This window comes from Xylocopa sonorina, chromosome 7 (genome assembly GCF_050948175.1).
Source record: "Xylocopa sonorina isolate GNS202 chromosome 7, iyXylSono1_principal, whole genome shotgun sequence".
Lineage (NCBI taxonomy): Eukaryota > Metazoa > Arthropoda > Insecta > Hymenoptera > Apidae > Xylocopa > Xylocopa sonorina.
Window position 1 is genome coordinate 9,387,406 of NC_135199.1, and position 24,030 is coordinate 9,411,435.

The 24,030-nt window shown below is 51.6% G+C and overlaps 1 protein-coding gene across 2 annotated transcripts in view; it reads left to right on the forward strand.

The window, feature by feature from the left end:
* The window catches only part of LOC143425119 (uncharacterized), a 134,886-nt gene that overhangs the window by 47,507 nt on the left and 63,349 nt on the right, over positions 1-24,030 (forward strand). For both annotated transcript variants that reach the window (XM_076897637.1, XM_076897638.1), the window contains one exon: positions 22,708-23,246. In XM_076897637.1, the coding sequence (XP_076753752.1) occupies positions 22,878-23,246 (369 nt within the window). In that variant the 5' untranslated portion in view covers positions 22,708-22,877. The remainder of the gene's footprint in view (positions 1-22,707; positions 23,247-24,030) is intronic.

A 24,030-nucleotide genomic window follows, 5' to 3' on the forward strand; every position in this document is an offset into this window, starting at 1 on the left:
AAACCGTAAATCGATAACAGTCGTCCTAGGCACCGGTTACATAATATCGAGCCGAGGCACAGGCAACAGTATCCATTAATTAATTGGCATTATGCGCAAGATAGCGTGCCGTCTCCCTTCATCTCGCTGCGGCTCCTTTCCACAGCTTTTTCCCTTCCCCTACGACCCCCCCTTAAACCCCACCCCGTGTCGCGTCCAACTCCCACGCGACTCTCTCTCTCGACTCTCCCTAACATCCCCCTATCGAAGCCCCTCCGTCGCCCTCCCCACCCGATCTCATTTCGCTCCCCTACCCTTTCGAACGTCTGTGCCCGCTCTCTCTCCTCCTCGGCCACCCCACACCCCCTCGACGTCCATTAGAATATTAATGCGAATTGATGCACACGTGTCATTACCGTAATGAGTTGGTTGGTGCTGTCCATGGGTGTACAAAGTGTCGTCTGAAAAGCAATCACGAAATTGCGGGTGTCTCTCCGCGCCGTTCATCCCTCCGCACCCTCTGTCCACCCCTTCGGGTCCTCCGCCGCGTCCTCGCCTACCCTGCGCGCCCGTCGCGTTTCTCTCTTTCCTCGCTCTTGCTTCTCCTCGAGGATTTAAGTGCCCGTGGCTGGGCTACGTGGCCAGCGAGACGCCTGGTTCCGGTCAGGTATCGGGACGGTGTCGCTTGGTACCTGCGGACGGTCACCAGGGTCGAGGAGACGAAGCGTCCCAGAGTTCGAGTGTTCCAGAGGGAGGTAAATGGGATTTTTGGTGGGGAAATTATTATTCCGTGGTGTTTGTCCGAGCTGGGTTAAGCTGGTGGATCGATCGGTTTTGTCCTGTCGGTGGATCGACGCGGCGTTAGGTTCAGGTATGGAAGGAATATTGGGTTATCGCGAGTGGTTTATTGTCTCTCTGTGCCATGGTCGTTGTAGGTTCGCACGGTTTACCGTCCGAGTCCTGGCTGATTAACTGCGGCGGACGGATGTTTCAGCTTTCTGACTTGCTGTTATTGCACTCGGTTTTATTGGGGATCGGAAAGGAGCGCGCGGTGTTTCTAAACAATGGATAGAGAGTGTCTGTAGAAGACCCAAGCGGCGAATTTACCGTTACTTTTTCGGCTACACGTAAACACGTGCTGCTCGTCCGCTGCGCGTATTGGGGATATCTTTTAAGGAAACCTCGGTAATCGAGCTTATCTTAAACAAATTCCGATCGCAATCTCGCATCGCCTCGACACCTTAACCGTAGGGAAAAAGCGCGTATTTGAAAAATCTCGCTCGGACATCGTTTACAGAGAAACGTCGAGGACGTCGTGCGCTGTACGGAGTCTGCTGATGGTATCGCGTTCCATAAGAAAGATTTTCCACCGTCGAGAAGCGACGGCGTGGCGGCGTACGAAGGGGGTGGCGATCGAAAAATCGAAAATCGCGGCGTCGAGCGTTCCGCTCGACTCGCCGAAGGGAGCCCGGCGAAACGAGCTGTAAAGCGATCGTTAGAGAGTACGGGCCACGGTACGTACGATCGTATCGGCGGCTAATGGACGTACAATTAACGTGCCGCGCATCTGCGATTGGATCTCTCCGTCAAACGGCGATAAATTAAGTTAATTAGCTCGTTACACGTATCACCCGGTTGCCCTGGCCACGGTTTGACGAATGTGACGCTCGTTAATCGCCCGAGTGCCGGGCTCGTCCGCTTCGTTTTCCTTCGCCACGGCCCGCTCTCCCGCCTTTCGTCATCCGCGAGATCTTCGAATCTTTCGTCGATCTACTCCTGCGGCCGCGTCCCCCCTCTCGTTTGCCTGTGTTTCATTTACGTTTAACCGAGCTGCGCTAATTAGCGAGAGATCCAAATGGTTTTTGTCCAATTATCTCTGTCCGAGGACACGGGAAATATTTCTTCTAATGGACGCGCGCTAGCTAGCGGCGTATTGAAATTAATTGATTCGATCCTTTAGCTTTCTCGAGACTCTTCGCATTCGAATTCGTTTGTCGTACCGTAGAAATATAAAATAGAAAAAAAAATGATTATACAAAACGTTCCACTAGCGATCTAAACGCGGTGACGATACAAGGGTTACCAACGTTCGAATCAACTTGTAAGATATATCATAAAGTTTCATTAAAATCGGCGAATCGAGGTCCGCCATGGCTCTCTCGAGCAATAATACCCGGCATAATAACATCGAAGTTACAGACAGCAATAGCACCGATCCATGCACACGGTTAGAACGCGTATACGGCGGGGCCAGCTATTCCGCTGCACGATCAATAAATGCTGCGGGTATAGACCCTATTAATGCCTCCTTTTATCCTCTCACGCTCGCGTAATACGGACAATAATAATACGCTAGATACCAGCAATAATAGGAACCGCGTGACAGAGCGTTTACGCGTATCAACGAGCGCGTGCACGCCTGCGTCGCCTCGCGTCGCGTCGCGTTTCGTTTCTCGCGGGTACCAGCACGATTCCACGTGGCCCATCGGCGAAGCCGAACACGATTTTTCCATTAAACTCGCATCGAACCGTTCGGGACAGCCGCTCGAGTGCAACGAGAAAGAAAAGCCACGGTACAATATGCTCGTTACCCGCGCCAGTGCTCGTTTCTAAGTTTAGCAATAGATCTTCGACCGACACGAGTGCGGTTCCAAATATCTGCTCGATAGTGTATACACGCTGGAGAGAAAAGCTCATCGAATACCCAGCGCGGCTGTTTCGTATCACGCGCTCCTCCAAGCTGAGGGGCTCTTTTTTTTTCCCTCCTCTCGGTCCTCACCACCCCCACGTTCCCGTTGGCCGGTGCTCGGTCGATTGTACCAACCGTAGGAGAAACGGAGCCCTTTTCATCCCCTTCCGCCACCCTCTCCCACCCTGTGCGCGGCTCGCTCAACTTGGAAATTGTTCTCGGCCCCTGCTCGATCCTGCGCCCGGTCCTTGTCGGCACTCAAACTAATAAGCTCTCCGGATTAATTAAAATTTTGGCCGATGTTGCTGGCCGCGCGCGCCGCCAAGACCAAGTGAGCTTTCGACGTATAAACAAGAACGCCTGGCCTCCCCTGCCCTCCACCCCTTTCGCTCTTTTCTCCGCCTCCTCTCTCTCTCTCTCTCTCTCTCTCTCTTTCCCATTCTCTCTGCCTCCTTTCTTCTTCTCTTTTTTTCTCCACTTCGTTTTTGCCTTCCCCCGGTTTTTTTCTTCCCACCCTCTCTTTCTCCTCTTTTTTTTTTGTTTTTTTCTTTTAATTCGTCGATTCTAACTAATTACGACGCGCACACGTACACAGAGGGGTCCACGGTAGTTCGTTGCGTTCGCTGTTGTATCGTGAACTCGACGTTTCGATGGCTACTCCTCGCGAGCCACCCTCCTTCCACTCTCTCCCTCTCTCTCTCTCTCTCTCTCTCTTTCTTCCATCGCTGTGACGCAGACTTTGCTCCCTTTTTTCTCTCCCCTCGCTTCTCCCCGTTTCCCTAGCCCGGCTCTTTTCTTTATTTTCCTTTCCCGTTACTTTTTTCGAATATTTTTTCTCCGTACCCGACTCTCTCGTCGCTAATTGCCGTTCGAGCACTAATTACTCATTAACGACGGAGAGAATCGTAGGAAGCGGGGATTTACGGATACGCTGCATAATTTCATAGGCGGGCCGAGCCGTAGCCGACGTACGTATATACATATATACATACGTATACGTGGGCACGTTCTACGCGTCCAGTGTTCGTGGCGGTGAACGACGCGCCCGCGCGCCTGGCAGCCCCGTTATCGAGGTGAAAGGATCTTTTATTTAGTAATAGAAGTTCGATGCGGAATGGGTTTAAAGATAAACATCGTTACGTGCTCTCGAGGCTGCGGTGGATAATTATTAACCATTAAGTAGCCTGGCGTAAGTCGTACCGTTTTCCAGCCACGGTGCTTTATGCCTCCTCGCTACGGTCAGACGTGGGCTTCAACATGTTGCGAGTCTATTTTGCGCGATACTTTTTTCGTAGCCGGGGGTATCGGGCGAAACCGGTTCGGTTTAAGCGGCAGATGAGTTTTTACGACCGATTCCGATGATAGTCCGTAATTAGAGGCCATCGTGGTCCGGCTGGATAAAACATTTCTTCCATTGAGGGATCGCGAGGCGTTCAGGGGACCTACCGTGGTACTTTCCATTAAATAACGATGCACACTGTTGCTACATTGTTTCCCGATCGCGCAAGGTATCGAAGGTATCACTTAACGGTAATTGAATTGGTAAAAAGCGTCGAGTTATTAATTCTCCCTTGCAACCTGCGCGTAGCGATAAATTTCCGCGAACGACAAATTGCCATTGACTCTTCTCGCCCAACGCGAGGCCAATGCGATCGTCATCCAGGCACCGCCAACCCCAACGATGTCCCCTTCTTCCGAATTTTTCACGGGCCCTCGAACGACACTTCAATCCTGGATAATATCGCAGCTGTCGTCGCTAATGCGCTATTATTTCCTGTTTCGTAAACGAAGAATGTATCGCGATGAAATGCACCCCTCCGTGTACACGCACGCCTTTCATCGTGGCTCGAAACGCTTCCTCTGCTTCTTCTGACTTTGGTGTTCCTCTTTTCGACGCTCGTGTTCCTCGTCCTATTGTTTCTTCTCATTTCTTCGCGACACTTCGAAACGCGAAGATAAAGGCTTCGATTTCTTCGTCTCGCTTTATCGATTAAATTATTTAACTTTATTGGACATTGTTTTGCTGATTTTTAGGTAGACATTTTGGTTTGGGTATTTGTTAGTCCACGTACGGTTGTGTTGAGAAATTTTGCAATTTTCTAGTTACGTCCAAGCATCCTCGTTGTCTGAAACGGACGGTGGCGTAAGCTGTAACGGAAGTATAGGTGTACCAAAGTTGGAAGTTGGTCGAGCGGCGTCTATATCTGTTTTTGAAGGGAAGTAATAGAAGGCTGAAGGTGTTGTTCTTGGGGGAGGTGTTTGTCCCGAGTTACTGTTCCCTGCCAGAGTTGCGATTCGCTTTGCCATCGAAGTTACTGGATATTTCGATAGACTCTGAAAACACAGCGCGAATTAGCGAACGTAACTCGCGCGCTATCGACTAGCGATAACAAAATTCTAGATTCGATAAGCCGCGCCGCGGATACAGCTTCCCGGATCTTGCTCCACTGTGTGTTTTTAACCGTTCCAAATGAACTTCCGCTCGAACGCAACGCTCGAGACGCGCGCTCGCGTCTCCCGCAATTTCTCTTTTAGCACGCGCGCATAAACCGCAGCCGCGTAAGCTGAGAACCCGGCAAATGTCGGAAGCCACGAGGCGATCCGTGGAGCAACGTCACGGCGAATTGCATCTGCTGAAAAGAGTTTTATTATTCCCGCGGAGGCAGATGTGTGACGGGTGGCGAGGTACGGAAAACGTTGGCAGGAGAGAGAGAGAGAGAGAGAAAGAGGGAGACGAGCGTACAATTGCATTAAGGGAGAACGAAGAAGCGAAAAGGGGGAGAAACGCAGGAAAAGAGAAACATTGGTTAGAAAGGGTGGCTGTAGGGCGGAGGAACGAACGGCTGGGGGGGGAAAGTGCTCGCTCTTTAAGGACTTCGGTCCTTTGTCGTCGCCCGGCAAATTAATTCGATGAAGGCACGTTAAGGATCCTGTTCTCTTCGTCGTCCCGCGACAACGGGAGGGTAACGACGGTGGGCGACTCGTTTTTTCTCCTCCGTTCTTCGCCCCGTTCCCTCGCCACGACCGCTCGCAGGGGTTGATCGCGTGAATTCGCTCGCGATCGTCGTTAGAGGGATTTACAATTAGCGTGTCATTGCACCGCTATGCAATTAGGATGTGGCCGGGGCGGTCGTTATAATCGATGGCCGCGGTAGTTAGTCTCGATTGCCTTCGGATGACGTGACTTGGGTGACGCTTAGGAAAGAGGGTGGCGGTTCACTCGGTGTCGCGATTCCGTATTGTATTTTAACGACTTTAAGGAAGTTGTTTATGCATTTGCGAGAATTAATATTTCTGTAGGAACAGGAGTTTGTTTAAATATCGTTCACGTGGAAAAGCAGAGGCTAGGCGTTCCCTTTAAATTCGTTCCGCCATACAGGCATCTTGGTCCAATAACACAAATCCTACACCGAGTGGCTTCGCAAAAGCGTGAAGAAATTAAATTGGGTCTGGCCCATGCGCGAGACCGCGATAAATCTGAAAAAATATGTGTTTGACAGATATTGGTCGTCTGGCCCCTCATAATCCGTCCTCGTCTCCACAATCTCGTCCCAGTCTCGTTCTCCTCTTTCATCCCCCTGTACCTCCGGGTTAGAACCCCCAGAATCCAGTCTCTTTTTCGTAAAATTACCATACCTCCGGGTAACAGCTGTCGCAGTCGCCCTCAGCATCTGATAAACTGATAGCAGCGACACATGCCTGAATTCTGGGGGTGCGCGACCCTTGTTTCGAGGCTCTTCGCGAGCAGACGCGTGGAGCGCGTAGTTCGAGCCATCTTGGTGGCAAAGTTTTCAGATGGTTCACGGTTTTGCACGTGGTCGAGCATTGCGCGCGATGTTCCGGGGTGGCCCGTACGGTTATAAATCGGGATTTATGGACGGATTTTCCGGGATACCCGCGTCGCCCGCACCGTCATTAGGTTTGGAAATTACAAACGGTGAAGCACCGCTTCCGCTCGACGAGCTGTGACGCGGTTTATTGCCGTCGGTACCCGCTCTGCACCTTTTGTCACGCTGCATCACGTTTAGACTTTTTTTCTCTTTTCGGGTTTGTCGAACACCAATTGACAAGGTCGTTAAAGCGGCTTCAATGAAGGGGGCATTAGTTCCGAGGGTTGTTTTACAGGTTGGCCATTACAATTTTAGTTTTCCAGTTCGGCACTTCGAGCTTCAATCCCAACGATTCCAACTCGAAGAAATTAATTAGAAATTTAAAGAGAGCCGTTCGAGTCTTGATTTCAATGTACCAGGATCACGAAAAATCGATCGAACATGTTTTTCTTCGGCTCGACTCCGGACTATTTCGAACTTTATTACCCAAACACCCATTACACGCGCGCCTGACTTCATCTTCGCAAAAATCTCGCACGCCTCATCTTCCAGTGGACGCAGAACCAAGAAAACGCGTCTGCTGTGAACGCGATGCGGGCTCAGTTTCGCGTTCTCGTCCCAGCAATGGCAATAGGGGTCTCGTATTTCATCCCCGTGGACGGCGCACGGTCTACAGCTGGGAATTTCGTCGAATTACGCAGCGAAACGCGGCGGGAGCCAATAACCGAATCATAATCCCTTAGTTTTACACGGGAAAGCGGCGGGGCGCGGGGGCCAGGCGGGCTCCCTGGGAAGGGGGTTGCCGGGCGAGAGGAACGAGGAACTTTACTGCGCAAATTAAGGCGAAGTGGCAGTCAGTAATTTTATGTGCCCATCTCAGCCACTGATATTGAATTTCCTTAGTCGCTTAATCCAAATCCTCGAACGGGAACGGGCGGGGTGGCGCGGCGAGAGAAAACCAGGTTGGGGCGAAAGGGGTGGAAAGACGCGTTCGTTGGCGCACGGCGGAGGGGCGGGAAACCCTTCGTAGCTGGCGGCGGCAGCGATCTCGCGAAATTGAAATCATTACTTTACTGGCGCGCCGGCAAAATTGGCTACACACCCGGTGGATCCCGATGGAATTTCTAAAAAGCGCGCAACCCTGGCCGTTTCTAATCAGTTGCCTGCGGGACCTACTCTTTGACTATCGATGGATCGACTGCTGTTTCTGGAAATACATTTCTCGTTGTCCATTCTTCCATTTCTACAATGAAGAGACTAATTCATTTATTCGGAAGATAATCTGTCTCTAATTCTACAAATTCAAGCACGAGAGGAAACGCGTACGCGGAGTGTAATACCTTTTTCGAGCATCGATACTGCTCGAGTTAAAGTCCGAAAGAATGTTGCTCTCACCGCAGTATTCGAGCAGGAGTCTAGAATAACCGTGGCTGTTTCTAACGCTATCCCATTTGCCCAAGAACAAAGAGCCCTTCGTCCCCCATTAAGGCTGGAATCGGCCATTTTCCGGGTCGATTCTTTCCAACGCGATCTGGAAGCCCCGGCTGGAACCATCGGGCGCAGGATGGGCCGTGTACGCGGAAACCGCAGCGCGTGAAACGCGATTCCATCGGCGCGGGCCAAGTAAGCCGACATTTCGATAATCAGCGGCCACGTGTTGCGCCGTGCGCGCGTTGACTTGCTATAATTACTTCGACCGAATCGTTAGCGTTCAGCGACCAGCCGATTTCGACGCAGAGGGATGGAATCGATTTCCGTGTGCCTCGCGAATCGAAAAAATTTGATTTCCTCGAATTTTAAGAGGCAGCTGATACTTTATACTTCAAGTCGCTTTCGAAACTCAGAACGCTTTCGAGTCGCGCCGATTTCTCGATCTAAATTCGAATCTATTTATATACAAGCATCGTCTCTATCTCTCGAAGCATACGAAGCGCTCGAGCCGCTTAAGTCAGATTCGAACCTACTCGCAATAAACTCGATCCCATCTGCGGATAATTTATATCTCGAACCAACGCCCGTTCCTCCGCCACGCGAATATTGTCTACCGTTGAGAGCACAGTTAGAGCTCCACTATACAAAAGGGGAAGAGAAGAAGATACTCGGCGTAGATTACCAAGTGAACGTTGCCAGGGCAGCAAGTCGGAAACGAGAGGGAGCGAAAGGAAACAAAGGAGGGAGAGAGGGAGCAGTGTAAACGTTGTTGCAGTTCGCCCACGAGGGCACGAGAGGCAATTACAAAATTGGAAAAATTAACCATAAAACCTGGCCGGCATACCGCGCGCGCTACCATAAAGCTAGCCGGACTGCCGGCCAATCGGCGCATATTTTTGGCGTTTACGAGCAATCACGCGGCCGCTGAGAACGCTTCGGTGTACTTGGCCGCCCTTTTCCCCTCGCTGGGAAGCGGCGCGTTGCCCTCCGCCGCGCGGGAAAGAAAATTGCACGGCGATTTCGCAGCGCCATTCGAAACGCCGCCGTAAAACGGCTGCCCCCGTGCCGACCAACCCTTCCAGCGAGCGTTCTTTTTTTTTTTCTCCCCTTTCTCTCTCTTTCGCCACGTCACGTTCCTGTTCCCGGTTCGAAACGCTTCGAATGGGATGTCAGACATTTTTTCCCCGAATTTCGCTCGTGACGAGTCTCTTGTCGATTACCAGTCCCGTAATTCGCTCGCTCCGCGCGGCGCTCAAGGTTTATTCCGTGTCGTCGACGAAACATCCGCGGACGCTAGCCGGGGATTATAAACCGGCCACGCGGTCGTTCGAGGCAATTCGCAATAATTCCACTTTGGAACGGGCGCGATAAGAAATCTGTGATACGCCACCCCGTACGCCCCTTTAAATTGGACCGGCTCGAATTGGCCGGCTCCAATTGGATCAATTCTGGGGAACCGGCCGAATTACGCATAACGCCGCTTTACGACGCTCGTAAAACCGCTTCCAAAAATGTCGCCTCCGACCGTATCGATTTGCTTAACCATCCTTGCTAACCCGCGCGCGGGGGTGTTGGGGGAACACTTAATAAATGAGATAGCCGAAGCGCTGGACAAAGTGTCTCCCGCTATACTCCGTGCCACCGGAATTATTTATCCTAAAAACGCTTGACTCGAAACTTTATACCGCGCCCCTCTCGATGCTCGTCTTTCTCGCAACGCGATAACGCGATTCACCGGCTTCGTGGCGCAATAAAAATGTGGAACACGGGCCGGAAGACCGTTTTTCGGGTATACGAAAGTACCGTTCGCGAGCAGGGTGAATCAACATATCTCCGGGAAAAAAGAAAGCAGAGCAGAGTAAACAGCGAGAGGGGGTCGAGGTTAATCACGAGCCACCTCGTCTAAATTGATCGATATCCCTTAACGCAATCGCGTACGTTTTCCAAGCGACGGGCAGAGAGGGTGGCGCGAAGGGGTGGGAAGTAAGGGAGGCAAAAAAAAAAAAGAGCATCCGGATGAATCGATCCAACGTTCCGTTCGAACGCACAATACCGCAACTCGCATACAATCGCGGCGAACAGCTTTTCCTCGGGGCCCCCTCCGCGGCACAATAAATTTATGCCTCCATTCAGTGGCCCTACTTACCCCCCACCATCCTCCGCGACCCTAGCCCGCAGGGCTTATTCCCTTCTCCGTCTGGCTGTATCGCGCACACGCGCGCAAACACGCGTCACAATAAGTCCGCGGCCCGTTTAATAGAATAATTAAGGGCCCTCGTGCGGCAGCTGATGCCCTGGCCCGGAGCGGGCCACGGAGACTCGCATTGTTGACTCAGGGGCTGCGTGTGTGTTTCGCGGACAATGGGGTCATGGGAGAATTAGGCGTCGATCGGAGTTCCACGGGAAAAAGTAGCCTCTCCGGGGTTTGATTGCCACTGAATTATCCGTCGAACGTTTGTCCAGTTGTCCGCTGGCTCGAACGAACGTTCTGAACGTTACTGGGGGGGTTGATTGGGACGTCGTGGACGTCGAGGAATATAGAGTAACGCGGAGGGGGGTATGTTAAATTCTTAATTCGAGCCGGGAACCATTTGCGAGACAGGGACGAACAACGGAGTGCAATATCGAGCGGACAGCCGTGCCCTTTGAACGCTGGACTTGGGACGAAGGAGTCCGTCGATGGTCCGGATAGTTAGGCTGCGAAACGTTCTCATCAGCGTGGGCACCGGTCCAAAAGTTGGTTATGAGTTTTCATGGTAAATACCGGGGAATCGGGGACACGTTCGTTTGCATCCTGACCTACTGGACCGCGATAATGCAATCTAAATACATAGGGTGCATTAACGGTCTGTCGCCAAATTGATCGACTCGAACGATGTCTACCAGTATTCGCCCTTTTTTTATCCGCACACGTGGAATCGTCTACTTTTAACTAATCTAATAAATCGTACATTCGTACGATATAATTGTAATTGTCTGGCGAACGAAACGACCGTATTCATTTCCGTTCTCCGACTTCTCTCGCTGCCGGAACCGCGTCCGCGTCTATCCTCGACGAGCGGTACGCGGTCCCTGAAAAAAAAAGGTTCCTCAGGGCGAAGTTTCGGGCTGTGCGGCTGGGTGACCCACTCGAAACTGCGGTAACACGGTTTAAATGCATACGACGCGCGAAGGCGTTGATATCGCGGCGGCGGTAAGGTGTAAAACCGCAGGATTCCAATGGAAACAGTTATTTGCGGTCACGAAGTGCTTCGTGACGTATCCCAGCTCGCGCTTGCTCGCTCGCTGGCTGACTGGCGCGCGTGCAAACTTGCCCAGTGTCACCTATACCCGCGCGCCCGTGGCCCGTACGTGCATTTACGTGCTCGCGAACACGGGCACGGGTCCGCCACGTACGCGCGCGCACACATACGCGGACTTACAGAACCGTATCCAGGCACCGCGTAACCGATGGTAGGTGTACACACCTTCCTTCCGTCCTTCCTTTCCCAGGAAGTGGAGTCAAGTGGACCCACCGCCACCGCCGGAAACTCCACTAATGACTAAACTTGCTAATTTCGACCAATTAGGCTCCTACCGCCCCCCATCTCCCACCGTCTCCCGTTTCGCCAGCCTCCGCCAGTCCCTTTCACCCTCTGCGACTCCCTAACCACCCTTTCTCTCTCTCTCCCTCACTCTCTCTCTCTCTCTCTCTCTCTCCTCATGGCCCAGCCAACTTCCAGCCTGTCTAATGCGCGCCGCATTTACCTTGACCGATAGACGCGCGCTCCTAATTTCGCGGTACATTGCGCACTGCGGACTGGCTGCGGATTAAATATTTTCTTATTAAACACCGCGAGACTTCGCCTGTACAGACATTTCCAAGCACGTTTCGTCGCGTGCTCCGCGCCGTTTCCCGTGTCCCGAGTCGTTGCCTGGCTTAAAGACTACACGAACGGTGACCGAACGTTGCCATTAGTACGGCAATCGCGAGGGTGAGACTTGGGATCGTAATCGATATCCGTGGATGATGGCTCGCGTTCTACATTGTTAGAAGTTGATAGACAAAAATTGGTGGCGCGATTGGTATGGAACTTAGTGGTTATTCGCAGTCCACTCTCGAGTGTACTCTTCAAGTATAAGTGGTCCGAGTCAATGGTGTGTGGGACTGGACTACTATGACATCGTGTTCTCCTGATACAAAATCGAAAAATCGGTATCCATTTTTCTAATTTTTTGATCGAGACTCCGATTTTTCAATTCTGCATCAGGAGAATACGATGGGTTAGCAGGTATTCGTAATATGCCATTTCCTGGGAAATGACGTCAGTAATTTTTAGTTTGCATCTTTGCAAATCCATGTACGATACATCTTGTACAACTAAAACTCGCAAACTGAGTTCATCATTTAGCTAATTTGCGTAAACTATGTACAGTACGTCTTGTATAACTAAAATTTATGTAAATTAGTAGTCTGGTATTTTCAACTACTCTAAACTAAAATTATTTGATCAAAGTTAACAGCATAATATTCGTTACGATCTTTCGCATCGTTACAATTGTACCGTTCAACCGAACCGAGCCACCCATTCTGGTCTTAGCACAGCGGAGAGGAAGCTAGGAAAATCCCTTGGAACCCGCTAAACCAGTCTACTTCGTTCAACATTCATTTTCTCGTTTACAAATAGTGTGTAGCTCGCGTTTAATCCTCTCCAAATAGCAAGAAAATAAAATGGGGGGAAAGAGTGTTTTGCCAAAGGGCGTGCACGTAATCACGGCGAAATTGCCGGAAAGCGCCTACCTCTCTCGCGCTCGCTCTCCTTCGCAGATTATTCGGCAATTGAACGCGCGGCCGGCTAAGTAGTCGAGGGATATTGAGTGTTGTGGTCGGTTTGAAGTTCGCATGGTGTGGAGTAACAAGCTGCCACCGTTGGATATTTATGGGGGCCGTCAGGGGTCGAACCGCTTGTATCGTCCAATACGCGAGGGCTGAACAGAGAGAAAGATCGAGGGTGGCCGCTCTCGCAGCTCTCTCGAGCACAAATAACAGTTTTACACTTTATCCTTAACCGTGCACGCTTCCTTCTGCGAATTCGCGACCGTCTCTCCCCCTCTCATTTTTTCCCTTTTCTCTCGCCTCCCACCTTTTCGTGCATATTTCCTTCCCCCGTCGAAAATCAATTTTCTCTGGTTGTCACGTGAGCAAATTCTGGCCACGTTCAATGCGCCTCCCGTTGATTTATAGGAGGTGGACGAACGGCCACGATACTTGCCGGCGATTTGTCGCCCTCATCCTCGTCCTCTCGAATCCATTTCGCGTATCGTTGACCAATTTCAACAGAAATTTTCCGCTCCGACAGAGATGATCTCTAAATATAAACTCGATTAGCCGAAGACATTTTACAAATCGCGCACCATCGTGCGGAGGATCGAGGCGAACGAGGCTCCAAAAATAAACCGCAACGGCGACCAATCAAACGAGAAAACCACGTATTATGCCCCACCGCGTGGTAACATCCGAAATAAATTGAATGCAAATTTCCCGCGTCGCTAAAGGACCACTGAAAATAACCCCCGCGCGGTGGCGATTACCAAGCGAATCGGAGAAGGACCTCTTATGATCCTCGGCACACTGTACAACTGCAAGCGGGCTCCCAAATCCAGCGATTTATCGTCGTGTCCTCCGCTGCCTCTTCGTTTCCAGGGGTCAACGGGTTAAACGGGGTACCCCGCGAGCAACGGACAGTCCCACGAAAATATTTAACCGAGACCCCGGAAGAACGAAAGCTGAAGACTGGTAGGGGGTGAGCAGCGGCGGAGACGCGTCTCTATGGAGGTCGCGAGTGACCGTATTAAGGGGATGGCGAAGAGGGCGCGGAGGAGGACCAGCAAGGGCGTTAATGCGTCGGAGATTTATGTAGGAACGGGCAGGATGAAATTCCATCGCGGCAGGTACGCGTACATAAGTGGCGGTGGTACCGCGGCGCGAGCGCGACGCGGACGCGCGAGAGTTATGGCGGCCCGTACTGATATCCGCCAGGAACCCCGCCCGTGTCCCAACCGGCCGGCTCCGGACATACTTAATTAAATACGTATTAAGGGCCTGAGTGTGTTCCAATGTACGCCCGTATCGCGTGGTAATATATGTCCACCTGCGCGCGCGGCCGTTCGGGGACCTCGCGGATCGCTTTCGAACGATCACCGTTCCTCGAGCCCGCTTCTGTTGCCGGTTCTTCAGGGGGGGGACGCGTGAATTACAGCCGGAGTTCGGAGTCCCGGGTCAGAGTCGAAGATTCGCTTCGAGGGGGACGGCCAGTAGTTGCAAACGGAGTGGAAAGCTGTTCAGCTTGTCAGAAAGAAGTTGCAAGCGTGATTGATCGAGGGTTGCCTCGCTCGTTGCGAGCACCTCAGAGGCTGCAAGAAATTTCTGTATGACAGATCAGAGGTACGAGATAACTCCGCTTAAGTAGACTATTAACCCTTCGCGCGCAACAAAAATCATTTAAGTACACGGATAATTCCTTTCGCCACTATTCACTTGCCACGAAGCGTCGCGATACATCTCAGCGGCGTATCTGCTCGGAAGACAAACGAATGATAAGGAGGGAGCTCTTTGTCGGGTTGGGACCGCGCGCAACGAAATGTCCGGTACGTAAACGGTTCGAGGGAATGTCCGTAACGACGAGGAGGAGTTCGCTCTTCCTGGTGCGGCCCGCGCCTCTTCGCGAACGTCCAGAGACATTCTCGAGCGACTGGCCGACGACGATAAAATAAAACATTACCATCTCGTAGCAGCGGGTACGCACGGACGTCCTCGCCCGCGCTGGAAGAAGATTTGCTCTTGGCAATAAACGCTTACGCTCGCTCGCTCTTCCTCTTCGTGGAACGGGCGCCGCCGCCACCTTAGAACATAATCTTCGCCTCGATTTGTCTTCGCGGAGGAACGCGCGGTCGTGCGCGTTCGCCGCCGCCGAGTTTACGTCTTTGACACAGGATTTATTGCGGAAAATTGAGGGGTGGACTGGATGGCCTTGAGCACCAGTCGAGCAAGGTGTACCCGACGCGGCGCGTCCGGGAGGGAGTCACTTAATTCGAGTAAATGCACGCCCGTTCGAATCAATCCCCCTGATTCGAGTAAATTGTTATTAACCGATCGACGCTGCCCGTCGCAGTTCGGACGGTCATCTCGTTTAATGGACGTGTCTTTATTCAAAGTAGGGTTAACAAGTGTACACACATCGGTCGGTAATTTATAATTTATAATATCAGTGCGATATTAGCTGGCGAACCACCCTTAACGCGTCGACAACCTATCATTCCGTCTACGAGAGGGAACACATAGTGAATATCGCTGCGCGAGGTCCGAAACAAAAACCTGCGGGTACTGAAACCCCGTTGGTGATCGAAGCGGGGGCAAACAAAAGGAGGCGCCGAAAGAGGAATCGTCCCGATGACCCGCTCTAATGATAACTTCGAGCTTGGGTATAATGAGCGTCGAGGGACAGCGCCTCGAAGACATTGAAAATAATCTAATTATTACCGAGGGGGAGCGATTATAGTAATTAGATGCAGCGTCCCGTGGGTCGAAAGTTGGTCCCCGGTTTGCCGCGCGCGGCCCACCTATTACAGGTATACGATGGGTGCCTATGGGACCGGTCAAATGAAAAGGTGCGCGCACTCCTACGGACCTGGTTTTTCGAGGAACCGTGGTGCCCTCGAGACGCGCGCGCGCGCGGCAAACCTGGGACCAGCGCGAAAGAAAAGGGAGACGGAGATGGGGACGTCGAAAAAGGCGGAGAGAGGACGAGGGAGGGTGGAGGGATCGTCCACGTTCCCGGCATGCAATTATGTAGGAATCCTGACGGCGGAAGAAAGCTTCTCCGATCGCTTGGCTATGCATTGAATGCAACAACCTCGAAATGATCGCTGCCCTCGAGGTGGACGCGTTGTTCCGTCGCGGTGCCTCGCTTTGTGCGCGGTTCCCGCGGACGATCTTCTTGTGTCTGCTGATTTAGACCCCCGGTTCTGGGAAACGCGCGTCTGGTCCCCTGGATCGTCGCGTACTTGCTTCTCATTGTACCCCTTTGTTTCATTCGCGTTGATCAATGTGCTGTAAATAGTTTTAGACACGTGGATGCATCCATATTTTATAATTCTATCGAGGAGTTTTTTCTGTTTTCGCTCTCTTGTTTTAACACCCCACAGTGGTACCATTAAGCTTCGTCGAACTGCACGGTGGTGCACCATCGTCAACTTGAGTACGTAGGTACGTGGACCAACGGCATTTTCCACCAATCCAGCGCTCATTTTTCAGAAGCACGACTCTTTGGTCCGTTTTATGCAACGATTCCCGGTCGCAGGGACCATTCGCATTTTTTCCAGGCATCTAATGGAGGCATAATAGTCGGGGATTGACTGAGCCGTCGGGCCGTTGCTCACCCTCGTGTCCCAGCGCCTCTCCACTCGAGTAGCAGGGATTCTTTTCGTCGTCCACTACAAGCATCGGAACGGCGTCGTTATTGTATGGAACGAGGCGTCCTCGTTATCGTCGCTTATCGCTAATAAGATCGCTGGACCGCTCGTTATCGTCGTCGTCGCACTCGCCCTGTCCTCATTTTCGTACGATTGCGATCGTTAATTATCCCTATCGCAGCTGATCGTCCTCTCTCTCTCGGTTCTCTTGGCTTCCATCTCCTTCACCCTCTCTCTTTACTCTCCTCACCCTCTTTTCTCGTCCGATCCGTTCGCAGCGCGTTGTCCCCTCCCCCTCAACGTCCGCCTTCTCTCTCGTCGCTGTCGTCGTTGTTGTCGTCGTTCACCTCGTCATTATCATTCCGGTAATTACCGGTATATTCCATCGTTATCATCTTGTTATCGCTCGGCCGTCGTGCTTCCGCGGCTGATCAAATTTCGAGGGCTCCTCGGGTCAGGGGTTGTTGCGGATGGTGCTGGTCGAGCGTCTTCTGATTTCCGTCGAACGGAAGACCGTCCAAGGACGAGCATATGTAGGCACTCCCGTACTTTACCTCTTTCTTTCTACTTTGAAAAGGAACCAAGAATTTTTGGAACTGTTGGAGCGTAATTGCAATTGGATGATTGCAGTGTTCGTACATAAATGTTTTTTTTTGGTTACTCGATAACGATGGCTTTCGATAGGAGGAAACATTAATGCACTGTGGTGTGCTGCTTTGGATTGTCCATCGAAGAACAACAGCTATGGGTAAGGGTTCCCTCTGGGACCGCAATTAAGGTTTAAAATGTTTCGTTGAACCTGGATACGACGCTTGCCGATCGGCCTGAATTCGACTAATACGCGCTCGGGACCTCGCGTTTAAGTATAGAGGCAGCTCGATCTCATCGAGTCCAAATGAATATGCGGCTGTTCCCAGCCGCCATGTAATTTCGGTGCGGTTGATTGTTTGGACGAAACGTAGAATCCGGTTGAAAAACCATCTCGCGAGGGTACGCAAACTGATCATTTTCGATCGTTCCCCGCTTAGTCGATGGGAAGAATCGTATCCGATCGTCTCGTTTCGTTGTCCCGACGTCTCTTAAAAGCGGAGGACGTTCTCGTATGGGTTGTCACGTGGTATACCGTGATCCGCTGTCGTTGATCGGTCGACAATGCGGCTACGTACCGAGCCAGACGCGTTACGGCGTATGTCACGTCTAAATATAAGAGGAGGAATCGGATTCATTAAGACATTTTGAAAGGCGGTACACAATTTCTAAGAATAGTCCGTTTTGAACGAACTCGAGACATAGCATACGAGTCTCGAGGACTATTGCCAAGAACTCGTTTACTTGGAAGTACAACGGATATATCGATCGAGTTTCGTCGCGAAAAATTGAATAACCACCCCTGAACGTACTCGATTATTCGTTGCGATTCGTACTATTCAAGATTTACTTATTTTCTCGCGTAGCACTGCCAGGCTCACAGTTTTTGGAAGGATCTGTAGGGAGTGGAACAGGCGGCGAGTTTCGTGCGTTCGATTCGACATATTAGCCGCGCTTCCCGGGGCAGCCTGGCCGTAAAGACTTCAGGCGCGACTGCCTCCGCATTGACCTTCGTTAACTGGAACGTAAGTCACCGTCTCGCCTTTATCCGGCCGAATAATCATCGAACGTAATGAACAAACCTCGCAACTAATTGGAACAGATTGAACGTACGATCGTATTGTGTGCCCGCGCGCGCGTGTTCCTTCGCAATTAATAGCGTCGTCACGTTGCGCCAATCTGCGTAACGATTGCGCCCCGCTCGCCCCTATCTCGATCGTTCTTTGCATCCCGCTTTTCCTTTTTCAATCAATTACATTTAATACTTTTCCGATTGTTTGGCGAACAACAGAGGCTCGCGATGCGGTTCCGCGGAAACTGGGGATGCACGGGAGAGGGTTGCGATCGCGATCGAGACCGTCAGGGGGCGTAGTCGAAAATATCACGCCAGTTTCATCGCTGGCAAAACAAGCAGTAAAGTTAATCGCCGCCTCTCTTCTCGATGTTGCTATCAATTTCTGCAACAACGATACCGCGTCTAAATTGATAATACCCAGTGCGAGTTAGCGTAGTTTCGATGTCTCTAAAAATGAAACTCACGTAGGGTTGGTTCGCCTCGCTTCAGGAGTTATTATAAATTACACTTGCCACGTTTTCTATACTTTCACCGCGTTTCCATCCATATTTCGATTTCCTATAAACGCGTCGAGCAATCCGGCGGCAGGTAACGAATTACCTCGCTAATGAATTTCTCCAATAACAACGCGATATCCATTAAATTTCCTTGCCGCTCCCCTACCCACTCTCTCTCTCTCTCTCTCTCCACCTTTCACGCTCGCTTTCTTCCTGGCTCGTACGATCACGATCGCGATCCAACCCGGCGAGCGAACCCCGGCTCGGCCATTTTTCAATTTCCATCGGGCCGCACGTCGCGTCCGCAACTCGGCGGCGATGAAAAGCCGCCGTCTAGATGGGCCGATAAGCCCCGGCACCGGTAATTAATAATTAACGGTTAACAATTAAGAGTGAAATTAGCGCGTAACGCCGCGAGGTTTAATTGGACGTAACACGGGGTGGGACGGAAGGAAGGAAACAGATGGGGGCAGGGATAGACAGAGGAGGACGGAGGCAGCTGGCGGCGCGACAGGGCGCCCCGATTCCTTCGATCTCTCGCTCTCAATTTCATTTCCTCGCCGGCGCGCATCGGCTGATAAATATCGAGGCCCTCGGGAGAGATCCTCAAACGTCCGTATAATTAAATCCGGCAAAAATCATCCGTTTACGTCGTTGTTCACCTTCGACGTTCACGCTCGCTTCTGCTCGACCCGCGAGCCGTTCCGATTGCTTTGTAATTCGGTTTAATAGACGCGGCGGCTTCTGTTTCGCGCGAGAAATCCCTTACGATCGAACGGTTTCCGGTGCGCACGATATCACGAGGCCCAACGTGTGGTTTTGCTTCGAATTTTTTTTCCCTTTCGAACTCGACGGTGACTTCGAGTTGTACAATGCGTTTCAAAGAGGGATGTTAAAGTGGAGAAGAGAAAACGAGGTTGGTAATAAAACGCGTGCGGTTCGATGCTGGTTACAATTAGTGTTAGCTTGTTATTCGCTGTGATACCATGGGTAGGCTGTTCAAAATGGAATTGGTAATTAGAAATCATTCCTTCAGACTTCGGGGGTTACGGTGAAACGAAGATAAGGATCGATTCTGCCTCGTTTTCAAGTTACTCTTTTTTTAATTGACCCGTGGCATGTCCGTAGTATCTGTAATAAAAGACTGTAATTAGCACAAGAGATGGGTGTAATAATTCTTTCCAGCTTTCTCTCCGCGGTGCTTTTATAGCCGTTCTTTCCAGCTCGCCTCGAGCACCTTCTGCGTTGCCATCGCGTAATTCCGATCCTACGATGCTCGAAATATTACGAGCGCTCTGTAATTGCGAATGTATAGTTACAAAACTCGCTACATACTAATCTCCCAACACGTTACTTCCATCCGCGTCGTATAACGCGATATAATAACTAACTCGAATATCGCGCTCTTTTTATAAATTCCGTAATTCAGATTTCTCGGAACAGCAATCGCGCTGAACCTCGCGCAATATCATTATCGCATCCGCGTTATACATTGCCGCGTCGAAGACAATTTATTACGACTATTGTCATTATAAATCGATTTACGAAACGCTCCCGCATCTGTTTACCGGCGCGATCATCGCGCGTGTAATTACAACCATCCCATTTCGAGATTAAAATTACAAAAGAGTATCGAGTCGAACGCAGGTATCCACTAGACACGAACAATTCCAAGTCAAAACAAACAGACACGGTGTGTAACACAGGATAAATTGGATATTCCGGGCAGAGGATAAGGTGTATACCTGGCCAGCGCTCGGGTTTATTCTACGGCGCGTAGTTTCCCTCCGAAAACGGTGAGGAACCTGGTCAGGAACCCGGTCAGGGACCGTTATGCGTCCTTAATGCCTGGGGCCCGGCACAAGGAGTACAAGGCGACGTTCCCCGGCGCGACAGGGAAGAAAAGACGCTCGTTACCCACGGGCTGGACAAAAAGACACTAGTTTCGGATTGGTCCCCGCGATCCTGTCCCGAAACGACACCCGCTGGGCTACCAGGAAGGACGATTATTGTTAATTAAGGTGGGCGTGCCGGGCAGGTCGCACGCCGGTTTCACGGCCCTTAACGAAGGGACAGCTCGGCCAGTTTTATGAATCCTAATGCCCCCCCCCTAGGCCGACGTCTAACGAAAATTTCACCGAGCATTTGCATTTCACCGTCCGCCACGACTCGTCGCCTCTTAATGTAATTAGCTTCGGCTATTCACAGCCGCGTCGGATTATCCGGCCGTTTGACGAGGTTGCCTTGATAACCAATCGAACGGCCATTGTTCGACGATGGTTTCCTTCGACGATTTTAATAGCTTCGGTGGAAAGCGCGAAGGGTTCTTTTTTTCAGAGGATATCGAAGGTTTAGATTTCCCAGCCAGGGTTACGAGAACCAAACAGAGATGTTGGAGGGTGGATAGCTCGTAGGGGATGAGACATTTTGTTATTCGGGGTTGTTTATTCCATTTGCGGCTCGCGTCCGAATTTCTTGGACCGATGAAACGAAATAGGTAGGAAAGTAATAGAAAGGAAGCGTTTCGGGGGAGCCAAGTGGTCGAGTGGGTTGTTAGATAAACCACTCGTCCTCGAGGAACACCTGTATCACGTGTCGAACCGTGGCCAAGAGGCGTTAACGGCGACGAGTTAACGAGATTACCGCGCGGAAGGCGAGGAAAACGAGGGGGATCTGATTGGATGCCGGAAAAGATCATAAAGGGGAGTAATTAGAGCAGGCTTTGTTCACCGTCGCCGCAACGGACGCTTCGTTTCCGGTGGCAGGGGTCCCGTTGGGACGCGCCACGATCGAAACGACGATCTTCCTCATCGATTCCTCCGAATCCCTATTTTCTCAGGCCTTCGGTTCGAATTAGCGGCTGGAAAATTAGACCTTTGATGCCGTCACGCTTATGCTCGCGGCAAAAAATTCCCTTGCCCCGTAGAAACGTAAATTCTCCGTTTCCCCTGTGCAACTACCTCGAGGCAACCGAATGTACCGAAAACATCGTTTCCTCCTTTCGAAAATTCAAGGTCTACCAAGTGTTCGTGGAAGCAAATCTCACGATACGAGCTGAGAACTTTGAAACCGCTGCTATCACCTGAATTTAATTACCAGCGAGCCCGCTAAACAAATAAACCATCCGCATCGATCCTCGTAAAATGTTTATTGCAGCAATCGGCTCGGCGCTCTATCCTCCGCCAGTAGTTAGAATCGAGTAGGTCTTTATCGCGCGTTCGCGTCTAGAGTGTGAAATGGAGAGAGAAGAGGCATCAAAGGAAACGAGGGAAAGGTGCAGGACGGTTGGTGAACAAAATCACGCTTACCACCCCTCGCAACGACGTCCTTTCTCTGTCGCGCGATCCTAGGCTCGATGCTTTACCGCTGTTGCATCCGGATTGAATTTAAATATTTCTTCGACGGACAAACTCTTTCGCGAATTGCTCCGTCGTAAGAGGCCTCCGTGGTCTCTTTCACCCTTGCACCCCATCGTTCATCCCGTTCGCAGCCCCTCTCGTCTCGCGGACGGATCGTTTTCCTACGAACCGCTGTTTCATTGCGATATCGCGAGTAGGGATGGGTGGCGGCAGGGGTGGGTAAGGGGAGACATTATGAAATCGTTGCGCGCCGTCTTAAGGGCCAATAAAATTGCAGGGAACTCCGTCCGTCGCTGAAATTAATATCAGCCGGCACAGTTTCATCGCGAAGTGTAACGCGCTGGTCGCCCTTACCACTGGATTGGGAACTGTCGCGGCCTAAATATCCTGTTTTTTTTCTCCCCCGAGATTTTTCGCCACGCCGTTCCCTTATGAAAGAAGTTTCGAAGGCTGCTCGAAGTTTCGAGAGACGACGAGGTGACCGATCGAATCCATCGATCGATCCTGTTTACCGCGATGGTAATTAGTTTTGCTGGGGGCGTTCGAAAAACTGCGAGTCGAAGGAACCGCGTCCCAAGTAGACGGAACGAGCACAGTGAGTGTAATACCAGCGTGCAATAAACCCGATGGGATCAACGCGAGGTACGAGAACGAACCGTAAAAAAACCGTAAAGCAAAAGAAGAGAAAGAACGCACAACAGGTGCCAAATGCGTTTGGCCCGCGCTTCGACCTATTCCTCCTGGCAAACGCAAACAACCCCCAAAAGCAGCGCCACCCTTAACCATCCCCTTCTCTCTTGTGTTCCAGGTATCTGCGGAGAGCCGGAAAAAAATAGCCGGTTCGAGGAGAGCCGGTCCCCAATAAGCTTCCAGTTAGGTAGGCCACGAGCTTTTGTTTTTTCGTCGTGGGAAGCTGTTGGTGGGCTCGTAGGGCCCACCCTCTCATCGGTCAAGCTGGCGAGCGCGCTAACCGCTGGTATGAACCCCCACCACCCGGGCCACTCCGCAGCCTACCCGCATCATCCCTCGCTCTCGAGCAGTCCGCATCATTCCGGGCCCCATCACGGCTACAGCACCGGGGGCGGGGGCGGCGGGGGTGGCGGCGGCGGCACAACCACCACCCCTGACCTGCCCAGTCCCCATTCGCCGCCGCACGGCCCCTCCATGGACCCAGCGACCCCGTACGGGTCTATGCAGCCTGGCCAAGGCATGGGCAGCAACGGGCACCATCACGGCGGTGCTGGTATGATGCCTGACCATCCGCATCACCCGGGACACCCGCACCCGCACCTACCAGGCCATCCAGCTTATCCACCGGTCAATCACAACAACAACTGCACGCTCAAGGTAAGCTGGAACTTGAACCACGTACAGTGTGACGAGTGGTTGGTGCGCGACGCTTTGATGATGTGATAGGGGGGTGACTTTGGGTGATTTGTGAGTAAGAGGGATAGAAATTGCAGTGATATCGCGATTCGAACACCGTTGTTGAGTCGTCCTGTAAGCAGCGAAATCGTGGCGGCAGATTAAATTCTCATCTTCGACCGGTGTCCGCGATTCGCACACAGAAATGATTTTCGGTGTCATTATATTTCCTGTTCACTTTTATTATCCCACTCGGTGCCATTACGTGTCTGCCCCTACTCCGCCCCCTTTCTCGTCCTCGACGGCCTTTACAGAATCAAACGACGAATGAAATTAAATTAAAATCCCCCGTTAATGAGGCCGGTCGAGTGGCGTCGTTCGCTGCCAACCCTGTTCCGCTGGACGGGTGGAAGAGAGAGAGAGAGAGAGAGAGAAAGAGAAAGAGAAAGAGAGAGACGCACGGTCGCGGAGCGTTTCGTATCGCGGAACGGTTCTCCTCGTACGATTAAAATGCACTTTCTACGCTGGCTGGTCGCGCGAGGATGGCCACGGGAAAAAGTTTTCAACCGGAAGCAGCTCGAACGCGTACGCGGCTCATTGTTCGCGTAATAACCGGCGTCGACTGTTCATTACGAAAGCCCGCGCTTCTCCGCTGTCTAATTTTCCCCCGGCTAATACCGCGCCCTCCTAATCTCGAGGAATGTTAATCGTACGCGACGCGTATGAATCCTGCCGGTCGTCGAAACGGGCTGTCTCTTTTTTTCTC